We start from the raw sequence: 18894 nt of genomic DNA, 5'->3' as shown, positions 1-18894 counted from the left end.
CACCGGTAACCCACGGGAACGCGATTTTTCGTAACCACCATCGTAAGCGGGCAAATGGAGCGCGATCCTGCTCGCTGCGCTGGCTGCATCCGTGAAATCGGAGCGTGGCATTGCTTCCGGTGCGGCGCTATTGGCCTCTTTCACCCCGACTATTTTTTTTACTGTGATCGATTGCCTCCCGAATAACTGTTTCCAACTACCTTCTGAAAACTGTGGAAACGTTCCTTTTTGTCCAATAAACCCACAGTCAATCATTAAAGCTTACGCACACCGCATAGTGGTCCCAATCAAAGAATTAGCTGTTCATAAAGATTTTAGCATTGTTTCAAGACTTAAAATCTTGCTATAGTCAAGTATATCATTGCAGTCTCGTCTTGACGTCAGCCAGAACATTATTTGTTAAAAAATATAAAGTGACAGTTTGGCCGTCTTATCTTAAAACAATTGCATGACAACCTTAGGAACATCGATTAACCGTTTGCACTCGAGTAGCGCCACCAATAATTCTTATACCATTATTTAAAATATTTGCTGCATTATTAAATCTGTATTCAATAACTTATCAAACGTATTCAACATTTTAATAAACTACCGAAAGTATCGTACAAGGTGTTACATCAGTTTTATATCGATAAAATAAAGAAAATCGTGTAAAATAGAAATATTTCACGCTGGAAGAAAAATACGGTGTTCGAATTAGATTAGCTTCGAGTGCAAAGTGTTAAACAATGATAACTTTTTTTAATGGGTAACGATGAATGTGATATTGGTCTGATTATATTAGACAGCGGATTTTATGCATTTCTGACAAAAATGAGTGGGTGTAAGTGAAAACATTGAAAACATTCGACGAATTTTAAAATACTTTCATATCATTTTCAAACTATTGAACAAATTAAGATAGAAAATACATTTCTGTGTTATTCCGGTTTGTTGAAATTCAGGTGGACAACTTTTTATTTTGCATAAAGATCCGCTGTCTACTGATTATACAGGTAAAAGTATGTTGAAAAGAAAAGAAAAGAAGGTAGGAGTCCTTGGGACTTGAAAGATATTCATTGTCAATTATATAAAACGTTCACGATTCTCCTTAGTCAATCGAATATTAATATTTTAAATAAATTATAAGCAATATTTCTTATAAACAACAGCATCTTTAAGTACAATATTATTAAATAGGTTCTCCAGGGTGTCAACAAGAAGACAAGTCATTTTCATGACGAAACATTTATGAATACAATTTTTCATGAATTCAATTGATCTTATCGTTTTCGAGTTTATCGAGAAAGTTGATTTTTTTTAGCAAATGAGCAGCTTCGATCGGGACCATTGTGCGTCTTTCCGAACTCTCGTTTCCGCCTAGAGACGCGACCGGTTCGAGGATTACCGACTTCGAAGTTAACACTAAACTTACCACTACCGCGGTGAAATGACCGGTTTTATATTTTACATCTTATAATTACCGAAATTATGAAATTGCTTACATGAAGATTCATTCTATACATTTCTTTATCCAAGCAGATATTGTAATAAAAATTGCACAAAATCTAAACGAATAACGCCTTGTCATTTTTCTAAGCTAAAAAGTTTAATCGCTTTTAGTGCTCGGCAGGTTTAGTGTTAATCCTCCGAGTCCGACGGCGCAAGAATATTATGACCGGCAGCGACGGCGACCTGTAACAAATGTGTTTATGCGGTAACGCCGAGTCGCATCTCCTCCGAGAGTAGGGTTCGAGTACGCAGACCAGAGGGTGTGTAGTGGATGCAAGGCGGCTAGTCCTCGAGTCTACAAGGAAATGGCCCTTCACGCAACAGCCTTCGAAACTTTCCTGTTCCATGCGTTAAAAACTTGTCCGTCTGCGATGGAGTTTTTGATGTATAACTTTCGAAGGGAGAAGTCGCCATTCATGGCGAGCTTCGAGTTATGGGGTCGTTCAGTGGTCTCGCCGAGACCTATTCGTCGGCTGGCATGAGCAAGAGGAACATTTTCTTACGCATCGATTGTTTGTCAGGTGAAAAGGTGAAGGGGGACAATTTAGAGTGCAAGGCTTGTTCGCCCTTAGCGATGGGGTGGGAAAGGTTATTGTGTCTCCGTTCTTGATATCTCATAGAAAATGTCTTGCTGCCTATTCTGTAAACATTTACAGTAACAGACAAAAGTTTAAGGGGGAACTATACCCTCGGATTGTAACTAGAAAATAACTAGAATCTTACTAGATTTTGGGTCGAAACATGGGTTTGCGCGTCTCGATTTTTTGTCGTTATTTGAGCATATTTTGAGCTGGGTGAGGACTCATTCTGTAGAGGAAGGTTAAATACAGGGCGGTCTTCTCATGATTTAACGAGATTATGTTTATATCTAATAATATGAGTGCCCAAAGTAGAGAAAAAATCTAGAAAAATAACCGCAGATCTCAATGTATTTTTCTGTCTCAAAGAGACTTTTTTGACTGATATGACGAGAAGAGCGCCTTGTAATGAACCTTCCTCTATCAAATGAACCTTTGTGCAGCTCAAAATATGCTCGTATAAGGTCAAAAAATCGAGGCGCGTGATTTCATTCACATTAGCATAGATTTCCCTATGAAGACAGAGGTCCTCCCGGATGCAGAGCCAGTCTAGAGCCAATTTTAGTGCAGTTCGTTTAGACGAGATGGCGCCTAATCAGGAAGACTGTCAATCAGTGCTGCGATATTGTGCAACATTTCACTGCTGCACTGCTGTCATCGTGGAATCATAGCAAAACTGACACAGATGAGTTAGATATTCTCATCGGTGGCACTAATATTAGTGCGAGCTGCCCTGTGTAACGGCATTCGCGACGAGCTGAATAGAATATGGAAATAGGAAGCAACTCCATCTCGTGTTCATTAGGCAGTTGCGTGTTTATCAATGTTACCAAACTTTTTTTTTGCAAAGAGGTTTATAACATTGATAAATAGTTATTTTCTAGTTACAAATCGAGGGTATAGTTCCCCCTTAAGACTTCTTCTTTCCTTCTTCTTTTCTGTAGATTATCGCATTTTATTAGAGATACTAAACGTCGAACAATCCTCAATTGTTCTTAACAGTTACACGTATATTAGCACTCTATCTACGAACAACCTAGACTCTTTCGAAACATAAACAATGTTTGGCAGAATGCGCATGAAACTTTCAATGCTGTATTTGCTGCAGACATTAATTTAAGACTTATCTATGAAAAAGGTATTTATGTTAATATAAGTAACAATAATTTCTTTAAAAGTGTTAATATTTTGTGGGGTAACAGTTATTTTTAATGGCTGCAGCACATCATTGTGGCATTAAATCGATTAGCTTTACACATTCTTCTATTGAAACGTTGTTCCACTCTGTTTCAATTGCATTGTAAAGGTCGCTCAAATTTTTAGATTTACATTTGTGTACGTTCTTTTTAACCATCTTCCACAAGTTCTCAATCGGATTGAGATCCGGTGATTGTGATGGCCATGGTAAAACAGTAATAGTATCTTCTATAAAGTTCACGATTTTAGAGGTATGTTTGGCATCATTATCCTGCTGGAAGATGAAATTGTCTCCCATATATTCACGTGAATAAGGTATCACGGTTTCCTCCATAATATCCAGATATTGAAACGTTTCCATAATGCCATTAAATTTTTGAATTGGTCCCGGACCGTTTCGCGAGAACGGTGCCCACACCATTCCACAACCATCACCGTGCTTCAGTAATCGGTTAGTCATGATTAGACTGCGGATCTTGATGCATTTATGAATAAATTAGCTGTGTAAAATATGAAACAGTAAAAGCTTTAAAAAATCCAAGAATGTCATAACGTTGTTTTTAATGTAACAAAATCGTGAAAGGATGAAATCAATTTTTACGTTATTCCTGCTTCCCGCAATCAATGTAAAACGTTTTTATTTTGCATTAACATCCGCGGTCTAGTCATGATATTTTCAGTTTATTAAAAACGAGAGAATGCAGGAGTAATAACTTCTCTCGAGCAGTAGAACTGACTAAAAAAGCAAAGTAGAATAGAAGTGTTCATCTCGACCGCAAGCAGACTGTGTAAAGATTAGATCTGCGACATGAGAAGCAGGTATAATTCAACTACATTCACAGAAGACGAGTAACATGCATAATAGGTGCATTATCCTTTTATCGCGGGGTGTAGATGTTCCAAATAAATCCGCATTTCCGCAGACTTGCTCTCCGGACACATAAATTCTTCCTAATCGACTGAATATGTATAAGATTTCCAACTGCCTTCCCAAGAAAATTTGCGTTTCCTCCACCAAGCACATCCCTTAAGCGATTTACTCACAGCCACGTCGCTGTATATGGACGCATTAAATGTAAAAAGAGAAAAACAGTTAAAAAAAAAAAGAAGACAGAAGTAACGTATCACGTCGTGGTATAGCTGGTGGAGGGTACGGAGAGTTCCGATCCGCCCTCGCCTCGTGCATTTTAACGTCATCCCCGGTTGCGGCGTGGGGGTGACGCGGCCTCCGGCATAACAAATACGTCCCGTCGCCGCGTGTCCCGCGTGTCCCGCCGCTGTCCATTAGCCGGTCGCTGGAACACGGACCCCGTTTCCAAGTTTCTCGAACGTAGAGACGTGACGTAATGAGGTAATACTTAAATTGCGTCCACGTGCCGCGGCAATATCGACAGCCGCGGCACAGAGGGCCTGTGGCATGGAAAGCCGTCGCCGGATGGGCAGAACTAGGCCGCAAACAATGGCCCTGCCTCTCGTTAACGACGCCGCTCGCCTGGCGTCGGCTGCATCATCATCCGGCGCAGTCCTGGACGAACTGCAGCCTGCCTGTTCTGTTCTGTTCTGTCCGTCTGTCTCTCTCTCTCAGCGGTGTGCGTGCAACGACTATCGAGTGTCCTGCGAGATATCGAGACTTTGACTAGACTCTCCTACCTACGTTCTATGCTCCAGTGATACGAATGTGTGATAGCCTTCGGTGCTTTGACGGGACATTCCGCCGGATCGGTTTTCGCCAGGTCTCATTGGTGCCCGAAGGATAGACTAGGCCGTCGATCTCAAATGGATCTAGAACCGGAAGAGAGCGATCACCGCAGGGAGTTGTAGGGCTTTGACACCGGCCAAGTTGTTCGGTAACGTTGGATACCAAATCATGTCCATCTTGTGCTGTTTTATTTGAGATGACGTTGGTCCTCGTGCTGTTCGAACATGGTGTCTAGTAACGCGTCGAGGTAGATCTGTACTATCCCCACGGACACGGTACGGCGCCGTTCAACACCGGTCAGACAAACATTGATTACATTTGTTGCGTCGCGTCGCCAGCTTCAATTTCAGTCTGGGTTCACGCTACGGTCGAATTAGGTGATGTCATTTTTGAGAAGGATTCCTATTGTCCCTATAAACGAATTTATTGGTTTGCGACCTGGGTACGGCTGGAAAATATCAGCGGATTTTCCTGAGGAAATCAGCTCGGCAATACAAACATTGAAAATTGCATAAACATTCGCGGTCTAGTGATCATCGTTTATAGCTCATTGCAACGTTGACCGATTTTCATGAAAATTTTTGGAATATATCAATCGATGAGCCTTCTTATAGAAACAGCACTCAGGAAATGAAATAACGATTTGAGAATACTAATTTCACTTTTTCATTCGTTATACAGGATTTCACAAAATTACATGTCGCGGCCACCGTACCGCGAATCTACACGTACGATTTGGTCGAAATTGACATAAGAAAGCCCCCGTAAAATTGAGCTTGAACGTGAAGACAAGGTCAAAGACAAATTTTTTTTTTAATCGTGTTCTACTGGTCATGAGGATCAACTTTGTGAGAGGAACCATGGGTCGCAATTTTAAGTAAATAATTTTTACAACTCCTTACATATTTGAATCTCATTGGGGAAAAATATCGCAGTAATAGGTACATCTACCCTATCCCTGAACGTAATAATTCGTTCCTGATGTTTGAACTTATACCGAACAGGCGCACACCAAATCAACCTTCCCCATAAGAAGTAGTGTCCAAATGATTAATCCGTTCTCATGTTAAAAAAACTCCTATTGATATTATACCTAGTTTAATGGGGTTGTAAAATAATTTAAACACTATTGAAATACATAAATAAAAAATGGGTTTTTATTATAGATTTTTAAATGTAAACTCTGCAAATGATATTATATTCTGTGGTAGAAGGGTCCCCTTGCAATAAAACCTGACATTCTGGTGTTTTTTCGTTTTCCGTCTTCTGTCGCTTTTCGTTAGGCTCAGCTGGTTCGGCTTTTATTAAAAATCTGTCCAAAGAACTTTGTTTCTGTCTTCTCAAACGATGCTATTGCGATTTGTTTGAACTTTGTTGGAGTGGTATTTTTCTGAAAATTTTTTACGTCCATTCATTTCGCAGGGATTTCTTTGATTAATAAAGAAGGAGCTTCCTCTATCTCTTCCTCCTCTGAGTCTGAAGAGCGTGTATCCATTCTAGTCTGATGCTCATTCTTTTCCAGTTGCTGCAACTCCTCAGTGGTCAGTTCTTCATTGTTTCCCTCCACTAATTCTTCCACATTTTGACAACAAAATTTATATCGTATACCGAGCAAAATTTGTCATGTCCAAACAAGACTATATTTATGTTTAGACGTATTCCGAATTGGACGTACTCCAAAGCAGACGTATACCGAGGTAATCACTTTATATCGAATAATTATTACATCAGATGGTGCTTTCGTCGTTTCGTTCTTGGAACTCTCGAAGAATCGGCACTGATTTACTTGAAATATCCTGAAAGAGAAGTAATTCTTGTCCTGTCGTCGTGAAATAGAAAGGAGGTATTAAAATGTCGCCAACCCGGCTTCGCCGTTCGAGCGGCAACGCGTTAAATGCACTTCCGCTCTTCCAATTGAGAAGAACCGGCACCATTTAGAACCGTCACTTTGATTCAACGGCTCATTCATAATTACAGTTGCCGGTGTTCACTGTAATTTGCTAACTAAGCCGATTTCATCGTATAACTGCATTCTACTTCGAATGCGCATTCTACCGGCGCGCGTTACGTTCGTCCCCGAGTTACGCTCACTTAAACCCGAAATACTTGACAACAAAGGCGTCTTTTATCAGCAAAAACAGCGAACTGTGTTCGCTCGTGCTTCGTTGCACGACGGACCCTTGCAAAAACTGTTTCCGTCTTTCCGTTGCTCTATAATTGTGTAGAAAATTGTTCAATCCCGCATCGAAATTTTCTCTTACTCTTATCAAAGCCATTCGACTATGAAAATAATGATTACATAACCCTTCGGTCGATACCTTTCAATCAACTTTAAAATCCGTTTATACCAATTGAATGGTTCTTAATTATAAAACATTCTACGCAATTAAACAGTTCCACTGGCTTTCGTGTTTGCTAATATGCTACACGGTTTGTAAATTGAATTATCAAGAAAGTTTACTCTCGGCTAACGGGAAACTTTATCGAAATTGTTACATACGCAGGTAACAACGGTATTCACTGCTTGTAGTTGATCGAAGTTATCTCGATAGACATTTCGATGAAGCTTCTATATTAACTTCAGAAAATGACGAGGAAACACTGGCAAACTTTGCTGAACTATGTAGGACGCTATGTTCCGCAGAGTGCGCATTCAGTGAATTCGTAAATCTAGAGATTCTGGATTTAATGGCGGAGGAATGATGCGTTTCGAGTCGAGGCATTGCATTTGTTTCCCGAGAACCTAATAGCGTCGAATGCGTCGAATAACTCAATCCCGCGGTTATGAAAACGGCCGAACAGCATGACGATATTGTTTTAGTCGAAGAAATATGAACGGTGCGCGGGTATAATTCGGCAGGCACGTCGTCGATGGGAAACGAATGGCTCTGGATAATAACGTTCCGTTGGCTCGACTCGGTCTGACACGTTATGAACTGCGTCTACTTGGCGCGAGTTAGAGGCTGGCTGGCTGGCTGGTTGCCGGCGGCGCGCGTCATCGCATATTAAACGTGAAAATGACGACGCCGCGCGTCGGAATGCATACTCGCGTTTACCTGGAAAACCCGCGAACAGAGAGAGGCGTGCCGGCTTTGCCGCGAAGCGCCTCGAAACGCTTCGCCGCGCCAGCTGCGCTGCGGAACGGCGTACCACGCGAGTAGAGTGCTGTCATCGGGTTCATCTCACGCGAATCCCGCGGATTAACGTGTCCCGTCTGATACGCGATACTTTAATGCCGGGGATATTTCTTTTTCTATTTTTCAAGCACCAGCTGAAACCCCTCTCCCTGGACGGGAAACGTAATTAAGGTTCAAGCGACGCGCGGTCAATGATACTCTTTTTCGGTGACAGTTAGCGAATCCCGCCTGGTTATACCCTTATACTGCACGTCTATACAGCCTGCGGCTGGATAGCCTCAAATAACTTCACATTTCCCGAATATTTTCGTCGCTTGTAATTTAATACGAAAGACCCCACGATTTGTATAATGTTGGAGGACGTATATCTTTTCTATCCCTAATTGCGTTCACAAAAAGCGATAGTTCTATTTAACACTAAACCTACCGCTGCCGGTCGAATGACCGGTTTTATATTTTCCGTCTTACAATTATTGAAATTACGAAGTTGCTTACATGGAAATTGATTCGATAAATTTCTTTATCCAAGCACATATTGTAATTAAAGTTGCACCAAATCGAAATTAATAGAGCCTTGTCATTTTTGTAAGCTGAAACATTTTAATCGGTTTTAGTACTCGGTAGGTTTAGTGCTAACGCAATAATTACTGAGCCCTAAACGAAACTAACGTATTTCATTATAATAAGAACAGGATTGAATTTATTCATATCTCATCGGACTTTTGTGGTGACATGTACTTGAATAACGAAGTATATTAAACTATAAATAAATAAATATTTCTGTAACTTCACGAATTGTAAATGGAGAATATCATATTTAATATTTTAACTTATTTATTAATATAATCCTTCTTAATTGATGGACTCGTCTTTAGTTCGTCTTCAATTTTTCGGTCTGTGCTGAAATCCCTAATTTTCTTTTAGTCTCTTGTCCTAAAATGACTTAAATACTTTCTACTTATGATAGTATGCTTCTGCGTTTTTCGATGCTTTTTTCAAACAAATGGAGAATAATATTATACAGAGAAATTGGATAAAGAAATGACGGGGAAGTGTTTACCGTCTAGACTATCAGACATTAAGAGGTTCACCGCGTGTATGTTCTTGCTTCGGAAGATTGTGCCTGTGGTGTGCGTAATGTGAATTTATAGTCTCTGCCAGGTCTGTGTTACACACAATATTCAAGGAGAAACCACGTGGCAATGCAAACAATGCCAAATGCCACACCATTTTACTGGCTTGAAAAGTATCACTTTCAGCAGAGTTATTAATAAAATTCGGTATGTAAATTTACATAATATGGGATAGTAAGTTAATCATTTTACATTGATTTTGAAGTAACTTAAATTATTTTGCTTGGTACCAATACGCGAGACTTTTCTTCCACTGTTCCGTACTCCTCCGGCGCACAGTGGTCCGAGAACGCAATTTTACTGGCCAAAAGTCAATTTTCGAAGTTCAACATTTTGAGAAGCTTTTTTAGCTATAAAGTAACAATACTTGAAACCTTCAAAATCCATAATATTATCCATTGACAGAATATATAGACAAAATTCTGAAATTCAAAGTCAAACTAATTATTCTAAGAACTCATTATAGAGCATTATACAGGGTGAGCCACCTAACGTTGCCACTTCAAATATCTTTGTTGTTTTAAGGTCTATGTATGAAGTCTACAAATAAGGGGCTTCGAAAATTAGTGAGTAATTAACGAGTAGACTGCGAATTTTTAATGGTTAATGCAAAATTAGTAAAGTTCTGCGTCTGTTATATGGACTAGGAGCTACTTACAAAGTTTATATGTGCATGGGTAATTATAGTCACTGAATTCCTAATGGAAGGGACTATCATTGTAGGTGTTTGAAAAAGGTTGCTTCCATTTAAAAAAATGAAGCCGACCTTGATATTCTCTAAAAAAAATCACATAAAAACAAAAATATTTTTGGTATCACGAACCATTCAACTTTGTCCTTCAGACATTTGACGTATCTTTAAAAACAACAAAGATATTTGACGTGGCAACGTTAGGTGACCCACCCTGTATAACAGGTTTGAATAAATGATTATAGTTTAAACAATTTCGAATAAGAGCATATAAATTTTAGGTGCCGAACTGCTGCGGCTTGTAGTTTATACGATATTTAGGAAATAAAAGCTCGCGGTATTTTGGCATGATACGGAATGATGAAGAATATTCAGATAAAGAAGAATTCGAATTACCGATGTTGAAGTATTTGGATAATTTGGAATTAACATCGCGGAAATACGATTAAAAATGTCGATATGTGTGTCTCTTTAATTTTGACCACGGAAATCGAATTTCCAGACCATATGGCAGAGTTTTCAATCCACCATCCTGAATTTTTAATTTTTGATGTCAGATTCGTTATCAGTGGCCTCAAAAACATCCGATTACCAATGTTTGGAAAGTTTCAATGACATTTTCACTTTTGGCCAGTAAAATCGCGTTCTCGGACCACTGTGCGGCGGCAAGGGTCCCCCAACAACCCCCTCTGCCGCCGCGGACCGGTCACGTGACGCGTGTCGCAATGTCACGTGACTAATCCGGTAATGAAAGAGAGGGGGCAACACTGTGTTCCCCTCAATTTCTCCAGTCTGGCTACACGGACTGGAGGATTAATGTCGTTACTTTGACTACGTGTAAGTAGACTGCTAGCAACTTCTAGAAGTTGTACTCTTGAGAATTGAGGCGGCATGTACTACAGGATTGATCTTAGCTCGGTGCCCTGACTCCTGGATTCCGAATCGTTGGACTTCGTGTCCATCTGTAAGTAGACTACAACTAACTTCCACAAATTGTACTCTCGAAAGTACGAAGTGACCTTAAGACTGCCTTGTGAATCCAGGATTACTCTAGATTCTCTTACTACGTGACGTTGCAGATATGATTCTTCAAAAATACGCTGACATATCATTTGTAATTCTTGCGCAGTGTGAAGAAATACATTATAGTTATTTCTACGTCGAGAAGTTTCGGCTATCGGTAGTATTCAAATCTTGGTTTTTGTAGCACTTGGAGTTTTAATGAAAATCCCATTTTCCTTAAAACATAAAAAAATAATAAAATAATATAATAATAGTCTATAAATAACTACAAATCTAATAATTCTTCACCGTCCCTCTACTATTATTATTTATCATCAACGACGTAGTACCCTCTAGTGTAAACAACAAAAATCCATAACTCGTAGAGAAATTATGTAAATCAGTAGATTGCGGATCTTTATGCAATTATGGCTTTTGAAATGAATAAAATACGACAGAATTTAGTACGATTTTCATTTATTTCAGATTTAAAAAGGCTACTACCACGGAAAATAAGATTGTATTTGATTCGAGTATCTCTTAAAATTCGTCTACAAAAATTGAAAATTGCATAAACACCCGCAGTCTATACATCACTTTTAACATTTAGAAATTACTACTAACTTCAGTCATTTTACAGTTACGATAAACTACACTTAAGTAAAACAGTTGATTATAAAAAATGTTTTCCATGTTTTTTTTTCTCTGCGGCTCTCATTTCTCACAGTTTTTTTTCAAGTTTTATAAACCACTTTTTCAAAGCTGTACGATAGCTGCACAATAGCTGTCCACTTCACTCGAGCACCCAAATGTCATCTGCCTGAAGTGGTTGTGGTTGCGTGAACAGCCATTATGACCAACTATGTACAGCAGCTCTCTCTTCTCTCGAAAAACAAGCTAAAGAGTTCAACAATTTTCATACGATTATAATATTACTTTTATCTTGAATTTGTTGCATTTCTAGTTACCAATAAAAATACCTATTAAACTACAAACTTAACATTTCATATCTCTTCGAGATTACAATTTTTAACTCTTTTTGATATATGATTCAAAGATTAATAAATAAAATTTATCCGACAAAACGAGAGAGTAGATTTAAAGAGAACATTTCCGTGTTCGATTGCTGCGGCTGCAATAATTGGCTGCCAACGTAATACCCAGTGGTCGGGATTATATTTTGACAGTTACGGACAGAACACTCCACCGACAGTCACTGCGAATTACTAAAAGTTACTAAAAAGTTTTTTTTTATTAAAGTAAAAATAATACTAAAATATATATATAATAATACACTAAAAATAATATAAAAATTTTACTAAAAGTACAAATACGGAGTAAGAAAGCATAAAAACAGATCGTGTACTAATTGGCTACCACTCTAGTTGCAGAACCTCGAATGTTGCACGCATTTTCGGTCCCGTTTCGTGCAACGGACGAGGTTCTACTGTACCTATGACCAATGACCAAGGGACGCAAAACGTGGGCACAGCTTTGCGGAGCTTTTATCTGGCAGCACTCTAGGCCGCATAATAGAGCGCGCGAGTAATACATCTTGTCGGTTGGACCGTCCGTATAATGCGGCGAACTATTAAGGCATTCCAGGCCAGTGCACCGCGGCAGCATGTTTTAATTAATGACACCCCGTACACGTCTACCGGCCGCGTGTATAATTTCCCTCGGTTTTAGAGATGTCTGTGGCTCCTTGGCACCGTGAACCCCCACCTCCGCTGTACACCTGGATTACAGGCAACATTGATAGTCGATTAAGTTTAAGACGGTACCCCTAGCCAGCATTCGGTCCTTGGCCGTGTAATTACGTGCTCACAGATCCTTAGACGATGTGAGGCTAACGGCGCACAGTGGGCCAAATCCTCAATCTAGGTGGAAAAAACTCATATCAGATATGTATACAGGTTTTGCAAAAAAAACCTTATGCAAATCAATTTCACCTTTTTGTAAATCAATTTCACCCTTTCCAATTGGAACACGTCGTTCTCGTCAGTATTACGCTCTGCAAACATGGACTCGTTAGGTAGTAAGGAATTATGATATTTTCGGAGATATAAAATCATTAACTTTTGAATGGTCAGTGTACTCTTCACATTTAGCGCGTGCAGTTATTTTTATTTCAAAACTTCGCATTCGATGTGTCGCGTCTTCCTGACGTCCGATTGGGGTAAACTTTACTTTACCGGACTAAAAATTTGTGCCTTCCTCCTATAAATTATTATGTATTTAATATGTTATCCAGTAGATTTGTACCCGGGGTAGCTGCAGATCGATGCTTCGACCCTGTACGATCAATGGTTCAGGAGTTATGGTTGCATGAAGTTGAGCGTTTCTCAGTGTTTTTGACAGGTAAGGGCGCCGCCATATTGGTTTGTAGTTACAGCACGCTAGATGGCAGCACGGGCATACAGTAATATCGCTAACATAGAGAAAATATCTCGGAGAATGTTTGAGAAGAAATATCGTAGAAAATATTTACAAGAACCTAATCCAGATCTAACCCAGGCCAGTTAAAACGCAACATCGTGGTCATGCCTTCCAAAATTCAAACAAAAATATTATCAACATTACCTGTCAGAAACACAGCAAACTGCTCAACTGTATGCAACCATAACTCCTGAACCATTGATCCTAAAGGATCGAAACTTCGATCTGTAGCCGCCCCGGGTACAAATCTACTGGATTACATACCAAATACATCATAATTTATAGACGAAAGGCAAATATTTGGAGTCCGGTAAAGTAAAGAGCAGCCTCCGATTGATCTAAAATTTTAGATGTACATATAATTTTTTTCATGAAATGTGGAACCATTTTAGGGGGCGGCGCGCTCAAAATTACATAATTAAAAAATAAGATCCACCCTAGTCTGAATTTGGTGACTCTGGGGCCACTGTGTATAACGGTGTGGAAGTCGCCGGAATAATCGACAGTCTGCGATAATAGTATCGGGAGACGAGAAAGACGCACGTGACGGCGTGAGAATGAGAGCCGGTCCGGCGAACGCGACTAATTAGCTGGCATAATTAAAGGCTGATCTCCTCTGAAAATTTTCCCGTCAGCCTGTAATTGGCCCCGGATCGAACGGCCGACGCGACGTCTGTCTACGAAGTGGCTAATTATTGCGGACACCAGAACCCACTGTAATCGGTCAGCCAAGAGACTTGTCCAGGTTCAAGGTGATAGATCCTTCTGAGCCGACAGCTCGCGCTCGATTTATCCGTATTTCCGGGCGGCTTTCCATCTCCGGCGCGTCGAAGAATCGATAAAACCGATCGGGAATATCCGGTCGAGCTTCATCAAAATTCCATATTCGCGGCAAGCAACTGGCCACCTTGAACCAACACCTGGAAGCACTGCCTATTCCCGGCGAACAGGGAATAGCACTTCACCGAGGACGGTTTATTTATAGGCAGCACCTACCGGTAGCCTTCCTTCGCTTATTTCCGCGCGGTCCGAGGATTTGCCGAGAGGATAAGTGGCCGGGAAAGCCTCGGCCGACATCTTGTACACGGTGACAAGTTCATCCGATGGCTGATGGTTTAATACTTGTTCGAGAAATATTGACGAGTTACGACGGCGACTCAACGGCGCGCTTTATAGATACGTGGTTATTGATTGAGAAAATTAGGGACGTTTTAACGACGGCATTACTCGTGTAAATGTACTCTGCAGAGACCTTTATGCGAGATTACTAGCTACGAAATTGACTTTCAGGAAACCATAGCTAAAACGTTTGGGAATTTAACGGAGAATCATCGAGAGTATTGCACACGCATCAAAAGTATTTATTATACAGTCTGTGCTATACGAGAATTTGCATTTTGATAGAATTGTTAAAGGAGTTAACGACTTGAAACATTGAAGTCGCGTATGCATTACACTGGTGGTCAAAATGATAAGCCACCTCAAGGTTTTTAGCAATGAACATCCATCTGTACACATATAAACGTAGAAAGTGAATATACAACAGAAGAAGATACTAACTGTTATATAATATACTAAAAATTCAATAACTCGTTCAAACCATTTATTATTTCTACAAAAATTGACTTTTACTGTGGGCAAAACGATAAGATACGTTGAATATAAAATAAGATAAGAAAAGAATTAGAATTCAACAAAATTACACAATTTTTGGCAGTTTTAGAAATGCGTCGACTGCTCTTTACGTTGTCCCACTTCAATCATTCTTCTTGGTAAACTTCTATATAGATTTTTTTATATCATTTTGATGTATGCTTTCCCAAGCTTCTAAAATTGCTGATTTCAATTCGAATACTGTACTGTACTGCTTTCCACCCTCGTATAATATTCTTGACAGTCTTCCCAAAACGTTGTCGATAATGTTTAGGTCAGGAGACCTTCCAGGCCAATTCAAAACCTTTATATTTTCCGCTCCAAAATAATTTTTTACTATGTTAGCAGTATATATATATATACACAGCTGCATTATCTTGCTGACATATATATTTTCTGCCAGCAATTCTGCGAGCATATGTTCCAATTTGCTCTTTAATTAAATTTAAGTAGCCAGCACTATTCATACTGCCTTGAATAAATTTTATTTCCATTTTTTCTCTATAGCCGATTTCTCCCCATATCATTACTGTACCGCCACCACATTGTCGACGACTCAAAATCCTTTGTTCCTTTCTTACATCATGGGAATAGTACTTGTATCCATCTGGACCATTCAGTTTCTTTTCATTCGTGAATATAATTCGTTTCCACTGATATTTCACGACATTTACACAATGAAATTTTGTGTGTGTACAACGGTGCCTTATCAGTTTGTCCACCAGTTTAAGTACACGATGGAAAACGTATCATGTGATCCACTTGGCTATCCCAGTCCCCAGATGCAAATCCCATAAACAATATTTGGTCTATTATGACGTGCAAGTATAGAGAAATTCATAATTTGGGTTGACCGTATCCGAAAAATACAGGATGTCCCAAACATGATGTACCTCCTTGAAAGGGGTGATTCCTGAGTTTGTTTGAAGTCACTTTTTCCTTTGCGAAAATGTTCTCCGTGGCTTTGTTATGATTGGTCTGTGTTTTTCGTTAATAACTCTTTAACAAAGCCGTGGAGAACATTTTTCACAATGGAAAGAGTTTCTTCAGATGAGCTCGGGAATCACTCCTTTGAATAAAGCACAACATTTTGGGACACACTGTACAGACAGAAACGTTGCCAAACTATGATCCATAATGGAGGAAATTGGATCCATTGTTAAATAAAAGCCTGTTAGTGTTTTGGATCTACTTTTCATCCACATTCAATGTTATACGAGTATATTAATATTTCCAACAATATCACCGCCGGTTTTATTGAACATGTATCAAATTGATTCGGTACAACTACAAATAGTTGAACTAAAATGATTGTACACAATCGAATGGGCTAAGATTCTCGTTATATTAACAAGATATAGATATGATTATTATAATTGTAAGTGTAGTATAGATGTATGGACGAGAGAGTATGAGAGACACTTTTTGTTTCAATCATACCAGTAGGTTAAAAGTTATATAACTATGTTCTTATGTTTTTATGAAAGTAGACATTGCAAATACTGTGTAGTAGAAATGAACGTAGTAGTAAATTAAAATTGGAAAATTGAATGAGTTTCGCTTCTTCATCATACTTACAAGATGTTTCATTTTCCAGATTTATACGACGACGAGGCAGCAGGTATTTATGCAAATACAGATCTCTTTAGTCTTATTTAAAGGAATAAAACGTAATTTGTAATAACAATTTAACACCACGATTCTGGAGGAATTAGTCCAGTAAATCTTTTACGTTGAACTTTTTGATTGTACGGAATTTTCAACAACTTTGTCCATAACAGGAGCGTAAAAATCAGTCTAACGGTGACTATATTAAATTAATTGTTCGTTGTTGAAATGTAAATCTCTAGAATATCACGAATGCAAACAGAAATTGCTATTTTCATGATAGCGCCCGACTTAGCATTTCAGGATTGTTATGAGTTTGCGAGCTACAATTAAATTCAGAGCTTACTGTACGTACAAAACTAGGTCGATTACTGACACAGCCTATCTTTCATTCATAAAAATTCGTATAATATATATCGGCTTTCATTCATTCTAATGAATTGAAATCAGTTTTAGTATTTCATTTTTCTGTAATATATACACCTTCTATTCTGCAACAAATAGTTTGTATTGTAGTTTTCCAAGTAGTTTTAATTGTACAAGAGAAACAAGTATGAAATACTACAAATATTTGTAAATAGCTGTTTTTGTCAACTCTTCATTGCTCAGGTGAGGTGTGGTAAACACCGCTAGATATGTTGCAAGGCAATGAGTAATTAAATCTTCCATCACCAACAGTTTAAATATCATTCTGCGTAATATTCTTACTCTGTTGATTAAAAACGTTAACGGAAGCTTTGATTTGTTTAATGTCATTCCTTGTAAGATTAAATGAGAATTTTAAGGATTACGGGATTGGGGTGTGTGGTTACCTCACCTGAATAACGTTGTAATTATTTCTCACCTGAGTGACGAAGAGCTAAGTAATTAATTAAATATTTAAGAAATCGAGATAGTAACAGATAATACCTAGTTTCTCTCTCCTAAGTAGAAAATGAGCTTGAAGACGAGCCAAGCTCATCGTTGTACTATTTTTTAAATGAAAATTATCACAATTTCAATGTTGACCATTTTTCATTTGATCATTTGATCATTTTTCAATCGGAAATTTAGTTGTTCAAATATTTTTTGGATCCACCGTAGCTCCAATTGTAGATTGAATTCTATGTAGCGAGTCGAATACGCTTCCGTGAGTTGTTTTTTAAAGAGAGATTATCTATACATTCAAGTATTCTTCACAAAATTGATAAACAATACATTTTCGTATCAAACTAATGATAAAAATACGTCGGATGTTTCGCTAATTTGGCAACCAACGTGTTAATAATAAAGATCGATTTATACTATGCGCATAGACGTACGCAATTTTTCCAAAATTCTCATTATAGTCCACCTAGTAAACTAATCGATCTTGCTTGCCAGAAAAATCCGAAGTCATTTGGTCCATTTATAAAACAGTTATCCTGATTTAAATTTAAAGAGTAGGTCAACAATTATGAGACTGAGTATACGGGGTGTCCCATGTAAATTGACTCAGTCGAATATCTGTAAAACTGTCGATGATACTAAAAAATGGGGACACACTTTTTGATGTAGGTTTCTTTTTCAACTTTGTTATTTTCTTCTGATAGAATTGTATTAGACTCGTTATTCTCTACATAGAAGTGTTTATTTCGATTTTATATGTAAATCCATTGAAGAGTGTTTGTCAGAACGGTATCGAACGGAACCGTTGTTCCATGTCCTTGCGGATAGCATAAATCAGCCTTAAGGCGGTAGACTCGTTTCCAGAATTGCAAGGGTGCGGGATTCGCGTTCTCATATCTCGATAATACAAAAATGAGGTTTTTCCGTAGTCAAAAACGCTAGATAAAAGATCGATCTAGGGCGCTATCGCTATTTTTCCGTCTGCGAGGCGTAATTTCCATTATTCGGCAGCATGTAGCTATGAGAATAATGCGCAGTCGTATGATTACGAATTACAGTTAGCAAATTACGTCTCGTAAACGAAAAATAGGACTTTTGAGGGCGACAGCGCCCTGGATCGATCTTTTGTCTAGCGTTTTTGACTAGTGAAACACCCCGTGTTTGCATTATCGAGAAATGAGAACGCGAATCCCGCACCCTTGCAATCCTGGAAAAAGGAGTCTACGCCCTTAATTTGTAGAACATTCTAATGAAAAAGAATGAAATAGTCGAACTGTCAGAAGCACGATTTTCACGTAATCGCTTCTTTGTTTTCGAGGTTACTGGTCGTCGCCGGTGAAAACAGGGGGCGCTCAAGTTTTCTACGCGTTTCGCCCGCTTAATGCCCGTAAAACGGTAG

The 18894-nt window shown here is 38.8% G+C and overlaps 1 protein-coding gene across 12 annotated transcripts in view; it reads left to right on the top strand.

Annotated features, from left to right (window-relative positions):
• LOC143217586 (dystrophin, isoforms A/C/F/G/H) overlaps nucleotides 1-18894 on the top strand; it is a 1095306-nt gene that overhangs the window by 707523 nt on the left and 368889 nt on the right. For 10 of the 12 annotated variants that reach the window (XM_076442046.1, XM_076442049.1, XM_076442041.1 and 7 more), the window contains one exon: nucleotides 16618-16641. The exons of the other annotated variants lie outside the window; for them this stretch is intronic. In XM_076442046.1, coding sequence (XP_076298161.1) covers nucleotides 16618-16641 — 24 coding nt within the window. The remainder of the gene's footprint in view (nucleotides 1-16617; nucleotides 16642-18894) is intronic. 12 annotated transcript variants of the gene reach the window in all.

This window comes from Lasioglossum baleicum, chromosome 17 (genome assembly GCF_051020765.1).
Source record: "Lasioglossum baleicum chromosome 17, iyLasBale1, whole genome shotgun sequence".
NCBI lineage: Eukaryota > Metazoa > Arthropoda > Insecta > Hymenoptera > Halictidae > Lasioglossum > Lasioglossum baleicum.
The sequence above is the reverse complement of the archived record's forward strand: the minus strand, read 5'-3'. Positions and strand labels throughout refer to the sequence as shown.